The sequence below is a fragment of the Alexandromys fortis genome, unplaced genomic scaffold (genome assembly GCF_014885135.2).
Source record: "Alexandromys fortis isolate MF-2015 unplaced genomic scaffold, M_Fortis_MF-2015_v1.1 scaffold_198, whole genome shotgun sequence".
NCBI classification, from domain to species: domain Eukaryota; kingdom Metazoa; phylum Chordata; class Mammalia; order Rodentia; family Cricetidae; genus Alexandromys; species Alexandromys fortis.
The window spans coordinates 2,651,324-2,660,983 of NW_026068111.1; the positions used below are offsets into that span (position 1 = coordinate 2,651,324).

At 45.4% G+C, this 9,660-nt stretch overlaps 1 protein-coding gene across 1 annotated transcript in view; it reads right to left on the reverse strand.

Annotated features, from left to right (window-relative positions):
• Window positions 1-5,723: 5,723 nt before the first annotated feature.
• Ccne1 (cyclin E1) overlaps window positions 5,724-9,660 on the reverse strand; it is a 10,715-nt gene continuing 6,778 nt past the window's right edge. The window contains exons 7-12 of the mRNA XM_050124528.1: window positions 8,410-8,556; window positions 7,572-7,667; window positions 7,227-7,361; window positions 6,995-7,106; window positions 6,752-6,909; window positions 5,724-6,366 (exon numbers count right to left, since the gene is read on the reverse strand). Coding sequence (XP_049980485.1) covers window positions 6,244-6,366; window positions 6,752-6,909; window positions 6,995-7,106; window positions 7,227-7,361; window positions 7,572-7,667; window positions 8,410-8,556 — 771 coding nt within the window. The 3' untranslated portion in view covers window positions 5,724-6,243. The remainder of the gene's footprint in view (window positions 6,367-6,751; window positions 6,910-6,994; window positions 7,107-7,226; window positions 7,362-7,571; window positions 7,668-8,409; window positions 8,557-9,660) is intronic.

A 9,660-nucleotide genomic window follows, 5' to 3' on the forward strand; every position in this document is an offset into this window, starting at 1 on the left:
AGAGAGAGAGAGAGAAAACATGCATGCACACTAGCACATTGAATTTTATTTTATCTATTGAGACAGAGTCTTATTGCTTTGGGCAGCCTGGAATACCTGAACTTAAGGTATCCTCCTCCTTCAGCCTCCTGAGTAGTTGGGTCAATAAAGGCCCACATCTATGTCTACATAAACATTTAAAACTACTTAGATGTAACACAACAGAATGAAACAGCCTTGAAGAAAAACAGCAAATATTTCCCTTTATTAGTTTGGAATAAAATTTTGGGCCAAGGTAAAATAAAAATTGGTGTTTTTTTTTTGTTTGTTTGTTATTTTTTGTTTTGTTTTGTCTCACTATATAGCCGTAGCTAGCCTGAAACTTGCTATGTAGACAGACTGGCCTCAGACTCGAAGAGGTCCACCTGCCTCTGCCTCAGGCAAACTGGGATAAAAGGTGTGTGCCACTATACCTACCCAAGGTAGTATTTTAGCACTGCTAGAATGGCGTTTCTAAAGGATTGGCACTATCTATGTTTTCCATGTTTACAATATTCTAAGCTATAATGAGCACACTTTACTTTGGCAATCAATGTAAAACCAGTAAAGTCAAATAATAGGAATCTTATTTTTATTTACTTAGGCTCTTCAAGAGATGGTCTTGCTTGGATCCTCCTGCCTCTGCATCTCAAACACTGGGGTTACAGGCAGGCACCACCACACCGAGCAAAATAATAGTAGTTTTATTTTATTTTTATTAAACATTTCCACCTCATCCCATTTCCCTCCTCCTATAATAGTAGTTTTAATGGGAAGAGAAGTAGTGATGTCATGCTCAGGAGTGGATGTGAGGAGGTGGGAGCTTTCCCTCCTCCCTGGCTCAGAGTGTGCCTTGAGGTGTTGTGGAGAAGGCATTGGTGACAGCTGGGGAAGGTTGAGGGACTTGTGTCCTTTGGGGTGGCAATCCCACAAGTAGCAACGTGACCTCAAGAAGCACTCAACTGATGAGCCCCATCTGAGCTCCTCACTGGGAGAGCCGAGGCAAGGACTCTTCTGCTGAGCCACACTCCCGGCCCATTTTCCCATGTATTCCCTGAGCAGCCCTCTGGTTCAGTGGCTGTCATCACTCTCAGTGCTCATGACAGAGCAGAGAACACTAAACTGGGAGACAGTAAGCATGGATCACTTCAGGAAGTGACGGAGCCGGGTCCTAGCTCAAGGTGTCTGCTTCCAGAGGCCAAGAGAAACATTCTTTGAGTGGAAGTCAGAAAAGGAGTGGTTTCACACAGGCGGCAAGGTACAAGCTGACGAAGAAGGGTGAGTAGGCAGACATACGTGGCGGAAATAGCTCTGGGTAAGGAGAGATGCAGGCAGTCACTTAATGCTTGTGTATAATCATAAAACCTAGACAGATAAGACAGGAGGATTATGGACTAGCCTGGAGTATATAGTGAGTCTCCTCCACAGTTTCAGAGGGGGGGAACCGTAGACTAGTGTGTTAGTGCTAGGGTGATGGTGTACACCTATAGTCCTAGCTACTTGGGAGGCAGAGACAGGCAGGAAGATCATGAATTTGAGGCCAGCCTGAGCAATTTAGCAAGATCAAATTGAAAGGGGGACAGAGGACTGGGAATATTGTTCAGTGGACAAAGCACTTAACACGCAAATCTGAGGACTGGCTTGAAACCCTCGAAGCAATGTGAAACTCAGTGCTATATCACATGTGTGATCCCTGCTCTCCTACAGTGAGATGGGAGGCAGAGACTCCTGGGAAGCTTGTGGGCCAGCTAGCCCAGAGCATGCACTAGTGGACTAGAGACCCTGTCTCAAGAAGGAAGATGAGGACTGACACCCAGGTTGTCTTCTGACCTACACACTTGCACTGCGTATATATATATGCTCATACTTACACACAGGAATGAACGCAGACACATACACACACACAAAAGGGGAGGTTGACAGTAAGTACTTGTAGAGCTTTTACAACACCCTAAGACCAGAGAAAAATAAAGTGGGGCCTGCAGGTTCATCCCTGCAAGCCACATGGTGGGCGGAGAGAGGTGACTCAGTTGTTCCTTGATCTTCACGTGCTCACTTAGATGCACACACACACACCCCAGATAAATACAGTAAGTGTGGGAGCTGTTGGTTATGAGATGTCCTGCTGCCTTCCCTTTATGGCCCTCAAATACTGCAGCTGCTTTCTGACTGTAGCGCAGAACCCTAACTGAGCTGCTTCCCTCAGTGTCTGCCTTCAAGCCTGCTTTGAACATGTCAGTCATCACCCTGTCCCTCCTTACTAACCCCAGCTTCCTGCAGCCCGGGCCACCACACCCATCTTCAGTTTGATGTGCAGTCTCTGTCACTTTCCTTTTTCTCATCTTCCTCCACCCCATGTTAAGAGCAGTTTTTGCAGACTGCCAGAGAGAATTCAACAACCACACCTAGCCTGGCACAGCGGGGCGTACCTGTAACCCCAATACGGGAGACTGAGAGAAGCATTGCTAGTTTCAGGCTGGCGTGGACTGTACAGCAAAACTGTCTCAAAAGACAAAACTTCAACAGCAATAGGAACAACTATCCTGGCCTTGGCTCTGGAGGCCACCCTGCTCCTGGATTGCTGTTTTCTCTGAATCTAGTCTCCATCATTGGTGATGCCCAGCATACAGTTGAGGACCCACCGGAAAGTACCTCATTCATTCAAGTGAGAAAAGCCAGCTTTAGACTTGAACCTCTTGGGCAAGCCTATGCTGTACTTTTTAGAATTGGGATTGATGAGAAAAATGACTTAAAGGGGCTGTTTATTTAATTAGAGACAACACCGTCCTCCCCATCTGAGGCTCCTTGGAAATAGTACCAGGTAAGCCAGAGAAACTGAGCACATTAGAGTTTTCTGGAGTTAAAATAGGAATTAGGACAAGGTAGGAAAAATCTATGCTCATTGAATAGGAAATGCAATTGTGTGTCAGCGCAGGAACTGAGTGTCTGCAGCAAATTATATTTAGGACTCTATTGTCGCGGGTAGATTGGCTAATGCCTGGTTTTAAGTGTGGGCTTCTAATGCTGTTACTCCTGGTTAACTCTGCCTGCTAGGTAACCTTGTGGAACAAATGACTGCATTGCTTGAATAACATATTTGATCAAATAGGACAATTCTTTCAAAAATTGAGTTCTCTGTGGCAATTTGAGACCTGTAATCAGCAAATTAGATGATTACAGCAGGGATAAAAATAGTCTTCTAACAATGTCCAAGGTATAAATGTGATTTGAATTTCAAACTGCTGAACATGTGGTAGGAAAATGCACGGTTGGATAAATAGGACGAGACATTATCAGATCTGATTTCCCTTCCATCCCTGCTCTGGGCTACAGCCTAATTTTATCCGAATGTCTTGCAGTCTCCGATGCAGCTGAGTTCGAAGGGAGGCAAGAGGTGGATCAGGCACAGTGTTCGTGCCTTAAAGGGCACACCGATCTGCCTCAGAAACACAGTTCACGTGACCTTATCATCGCTCATCTGTCTACTTGGCATGAAATGACCTCTGTAAGCCAGTAAGCTGTTTTACCACCCTGGGAAGATGTCACTGGAAAGCTTTCCATGCCAACAGCCAAGGACCAATGCTTTAGGCAGTGGTGAGGGAAATGATCAAGACTCTGGTAAACTGAGCGGAGGAAGACGGTGGTGTGCTGAACCAATAGGCTACTGTGTCCCCACGTCAGATGCAAGACCCATGCTCTGTCTGCTCTTGATTCTTCAACCAGTGACTTTCCCGATGGTCACATGGCCTCAGCTGCTTTTGGCTGAATGGTAGAACAGAAAGAATGCTACCAACAGGTCTACAGAGCCAAGCCATAAGAACATCTGCCACAAACTGTTACCGGAGATGGGAGCTTTGTCACTCACTAGTGCTTCCCAGGATTTCATGGTGGAGCCACAGGAATTACCAAGTATTAGGGATCTTATTCGCTCATGAGGCATTGTCCTTTGTTAGAGCAGATGATGAGTTTGCTGTGACAGTACCACTGTTGGATGAGCTCCATGCTAGGCATCATGGTATGTACCTGCAATCCCAACACTACAGAGGCTGAGACGAGTCAGGAGTGTTGTTTGAGGCCAGTGGGGTTACACAGTGAACCCTGCATTAAACAAATCACAAAACTACTTTTTTGTGTGTTGTAATATAGGATCTTTTTAAGTAGCCCAGGCTGCCCTTGGACTCTCTCCTGCCTCAGCATTCTGGGTGCTAGGATTACAGATGCAGGCCATGGTAACCACTGCTTTTTAAAACAACAGTGTCTCTGCTTGAGACTTAGAAATAGTTATAACACCTTTAATCCCAGCACTCGGGAGGCAGAAGCAGGTGGATCTCTTGAGGTGAACCTCATCTACAAAGTGAGATCCAGGACACCCAGGGCTATTACAGAGAGAAACCATCTCAAATAACAAAACAACCAAAGAAATAACTGGTTAGGAATAGGACTGTTTGGACAGATGACATTAGAGGTAGCCTTATTTTAAAAGCTTCATCTGTACGAATGTTTTGCCTGCATGTATGCCTGTGCACCACACGTGAACAGAACCAAAGGAAGCCAGAAAAGGCATTAGATTTCCTGAAAGTGGGATTAGAGGTGAGCCGAGAATCAAACCGGAGCCCTCTGGAAGAACAGCCAGTGCTGTTAACCGTTGAGCCATCTCTCCAGCCCCAGGTGTTGGTTTCTGATACACTTAACTAGAAGACTTAAAAATGTCCATTATTGTTTTAATTTTTATTGAGCTATATATTCTTTCTGCTCTCTTCCTCTCCCCTTCTACCCTCTCCCATTACCCCCCTGCTCCCAGTTTACTCAGGATTTCGTCTTTTTCTACTTCCCAAGTAGATTAGATCCATGTATGTCTTTCTTAGGGTCCTCTTTGTTGTCTAGGTTTTTCCTTCCAGAACTATAAAAGCAGTGTCAAAGAAATAGAATACCTCCAACTTCATATAAATACAATATAGATCTAAAATGACCGCCTCGTTTTAGGTTTTTGAAAACCAGATTCAGAAAACAAGTTGAAAGTGGCAATACTTGATCAATCATTGTCCTGTGTGTATACACAAATTGAAGAAGCACCATGAAAGCAACATGACCACGATGACGGAAATATACACAGTAGGTCTAAAGCGAACAGTGACCCAGTGATCAGCACAGGGCTCCGGGTGTTTCTATGTAAACGTCCTTTAATACACTGCACTGATGTCCTCTCCTTCACTTGAGCTGCCATCTAACTTTGCACCCACCACACTCCCTTTCTGTCTTGAGACAGGGCCTTCCTAAGTGGCTCAGGGTAACGTAAAACTTCGGATTCTCCCACATGTTGTCTCTACCAGTGTACACCAGTGTGCCTAGGTTTTCTTCTTTAAATTATTTAAACAAAATCTCTCACACTCTTTAATTTGGGTGAGGGTGAAGAACATGAATGACCTTTAACTAGCCTGGAGAGTTGGTGACACTAATAAAACTCCCTGGGTGTGGAATGGCTTCCCTAGCATAGCCTAGTACAGCTGATGACTCCAGTGTGAATACCCGCCTATGTAGGGCATTGTGGGAGAAGAATCTCATGGAAGACTAGGCTACCTGGCAAGCTCTAGGCCAGTATGGGTTACACTGCAAGACTGTCTCAAAAATCATGAAACCAAGAGAACTTTGGTCAAGCCATTCTGAAAGGCAACTGTTAGCTTCTATTACCACACACAGTAATAACAGATGCTTCAAAGATATTATCTTTATTAAAAATTGATAGACATAGCAGCACTTACAAGAGTTCATAAAAGGCAGGACATGCTGTCAGCTGACAGTGGAAAGGGGCAGCTAGTCCGGGTTGTGGGCTCTGCATCCCATGCTTGCTCACAACTACCTGCCCCACCCAACACAACAGCAACCCAGAACACCCGAGCAGAGGCCAGCAACAGCCGCGGCCTCCTTAATTTCAAGCTTTTGTCATGTGTGAAGAGTCCAGTGAGTCAAGTAGCACCCTCCTTAGCAGCTTCTGGAGCACTCAGTGGTGTTCTGGAGGTGGCTGGTGTACCTGACCCTATTGTTAAAATGCCTAGCATTCAATAAAAGCACTTTTGTCTGAGGCCACTGTGTAGACCCCTGCTGCTTTGGAAGAGGATGCACACTTTTCCGCAGGGCATCTGCAGGGGCTCCGACCTCCAAGGCAGCACAAGGAGCTCCAGGCAGCTGCTTCCACACCACTGTCTTTGGAGGCGATGGCAGGTTTGGTCATTCTGTCTCCTGCTCACTGCTCTGCTTCTTACTGCTTTGTGGGGGTGTCAAGACCCCACTGGGAGGAGGAGAAATCCTGTTTTGTTCTGACAATATGGCTTTCTTTGCTTGGGCTTTGTCCTACATGGAATAAAAGGGAAAGTTGTCAACATTAAAGACTTGCTTCATTTGATGTACCTTTTTAATATGGCGGCAAGAGGGAAAAATAACATAAATAAAAGTAAAAGCTAATAAATCTAAAGTTAGGCATGGTGGCAAACTTGTAATCTTACTTGGGATAAGGGCCACCTGGGCTATCTAATAAGACCTTGTCTAATCAAACAACCCCTTCCACCTAGTCTATGGTCTGTATACACCCAGACACAGAAGCTGTGCACCAAAAACAGTCATAATGGAATTGGAACTGGCTTTTCCTAGACTCCCTGGGGCCAGCCTGAAGAAAAGTGAGGTTGTTTAGGCAGCGCTGGGTAAGTACTTGTCTAATGGGACCATGAGCATCACTGACCAGCAAATCCAAGCTGTTGGTGTGGGTCTGAATGTTGTGAGAGTCTTCCATGGGAACTCCCCGGAAGTGCTTGAGCTTAGAACTTCCCATCTCCCGGATGACCATGGCAAACGGAACCATCCACTTGACACACTTCTCTATGTCGCACCACTGATATCCTGCCAGGAAAGAAGGTGGAGGCTCAGCCTGCAGCTGATACCTTGACAAGATACCTTGTCTATGAACTCACAGGAAAAAACATACCTGAGACCTTCTGCATCAGTTCTGATGAGGAGAAATGGTACAAGGCAGAAGCAGCAAGGACACCATAAGGAAATTCTAAGCAGCCAACATCCAGGACACACAGATCTAAAAGCTAAGGAGAGACAGGGGTGCTAAGACAGATGCCACGTGAAGCTTCTAGAAGCCCCTGGTGAGCTGTGGTGTGCGCCCTCCCCCACCCCACACACGTTGGGGAAGCAGAAAGTCCGCATACCTCTGCAATCTGCACAAAGACCTGCTGTGGGTATTGAGGCATCAGCACTTCATTTGTATCATTGACATATGCCACATGGACATAAACATTCAGCCAGGAAACGATGGTCATGGGGCTTAAACGCCACTTAAGGGCCTAAAGGGAAAGAGATGGTAGTTGTGAAAAGTAGTCCCTGCCACGTCTAGCGGAGAAGACCCACTTGGTGCACCCATACCTCACATGGGAAAGATAGGTGTGTACTTAGCTCAAGTCTCTCTTACACACACACACACATACAGAGAGAGAGAGAGAGAGAGAGAGAGAGAGAGAGAGAGAGAGAGAGAGAGAGATTAATGTGTAACCTGCCTGCATCATCATTAATTCCATGGTAAGAATTTCATCTCCAGAGCAAGCGCCATCTGTAACGTAAGCGAACTGGTGCAGCTTTGGAGGGTAGATTTCCTAAAAGGAAACAGAAGGAAGGTGCTGTTACAAAGAAACCATTCCCGGCAGTTTAAGATTGGGACGTGCATCCAAAATGATTCCAGCATGCTGACACAGAAAGGATGTACTCAAAGGCTCCGCACAGGTTCGCTTCACCAACCCCAAAAAGTTAGAAAGAAGTAAAACTAGCTGGTTGTGGTGGCCTTTAATCTTAGCAGTCCAGAGGCGCAGGCAGGGAAGAGCTCTTGAATTCTAAGCAAGCTGGAGCTACACAGGGAGATCCTGTCTCAAAAAGGGGTGGGGGAGGAGCACCCCACAAATAAACAGACCTATGAATAAATAAACAGAACCTTAAATTTTTTGATTCACTCTATAATTACACCAAAACAACCTTCTTGTGCTGTTTTGAGGATCTTACCATTTAGCTATGTTCGTCTCAAACTCCCCGCTCCACTACCTCAGCTGTCCAAGTGCTAGGACTAGAGGTGGGACCCACTATGCTACAATTTCAGTTTTTCAGCACCAAGTTCAATTATGCTTAAAGCAACTACATTAATCTAAATGGTCTATAATTGCTCCTTGTCTTTACTCTTGATTGGTTCGTGTCCGTCCTCCCCACTCCCTGCCACCACGTACTTTAACTTTAGAAGCCTTTGACTCAGAATTCAGGATACAACTGACCAATAGTTGACAGTTTCCCCTAGAAGGGGCAGAACTTAAGACATGTTGATTGCATAAAGAACATTAAGGAGTTGTTTACCTCAAGTTTAGAAGCAATAAATAAGGCTGAAATCCCAATAAGCTGTAAAAGCGTTTTTATGATATTCTGTTGTGACGCCATGTAACGATCAAAGAAGTCCTGCGCCAAGTAGAACGTCTCCCTGTGAAGCTTATAGACTTCGCACACCTGGAAGAGGGTTCAGTGTCAGTCCATGTTAGAACAGCTTCGTGGGCACAGCAGAAGCAAACTTCTGAGAGTTCTGACATAGTAAGAATGCTAGCTGCTTTTCTGACTGAGAGCGCTACACAACAGTGAGAGCAAATCAAACAGGCTCAGTCTGCTCAAGTGGCAATTCCACAGACCAGTCCCCACCCAGCAGAGCCTATGGTAATCAAAGAGTGTTTCCCCTTTACAAGTGCCACTGTGACTCAGAAAGAACCTGCGTATTTCTTCACAGCTGGGCAGTACCAGTTACATTTCCTTTTTAAGACAGGGTCTCACTATGTATCCCTGGCTTGAAATGGAACTCACTATGTAGACCAGGCTGGCCTGGAACTCAGAAATCCATCTGCCTCTGCGTTCAATGTGCTGGGTTTAAGAGTGTGTGCCACCACATGCGTGCAGCAGCTTATATTTCTTTTTGCAGTGGTGGGGATGGAGTCATAGGATTACAGGCTTGTGTCATGAACCTGGCTTATACGGTGTTTCCAACCCATGCAAAACATTTCTAGAAGACACTAGAAACAAGATAGCAGATTCTGGGGCTGGAGAAACAGCCCAGTGGTTAAGAGCACTTGCCTGTTATCTACGACCCATGTTTGGTTCCCAGCACCTGCAGTGATTGGCTCACAACTGCCCATAACTCTAGCCGAGACCCTCTTCTTACCACTGTGGGCACCACACATAAGTGGCACACACAGAGATACATATAAATCTTTTAAAAACAAAAACAAAAACATGGTGGCAAACATCTGTAATCCTACTACTTGGGAAGTGGGGGTAGGTTACCTTTGACACCACAGCAAGTTCAAGGTTAGCCTGGGCTACAGGAGAGAGAGCCTGTCTAAAATAAAACTGAGACACAAATGTAACCAACTTGTCTGATTCCAACACCCCTGGATGTCCAGGTCAGCAGAGAATGATTCTAAGTCTGCAACCACCAGCATGCATATAAACTAGGAACACTGGCTTTTACCTTGTTAGTCTGTCATACATTTTTTGTTTGTTTGTTTTGTTTTGTTTGAGACAGGGTTTCTCTGTGTAGCTTTGTTTTTTTTTTTTTTTTTTTTT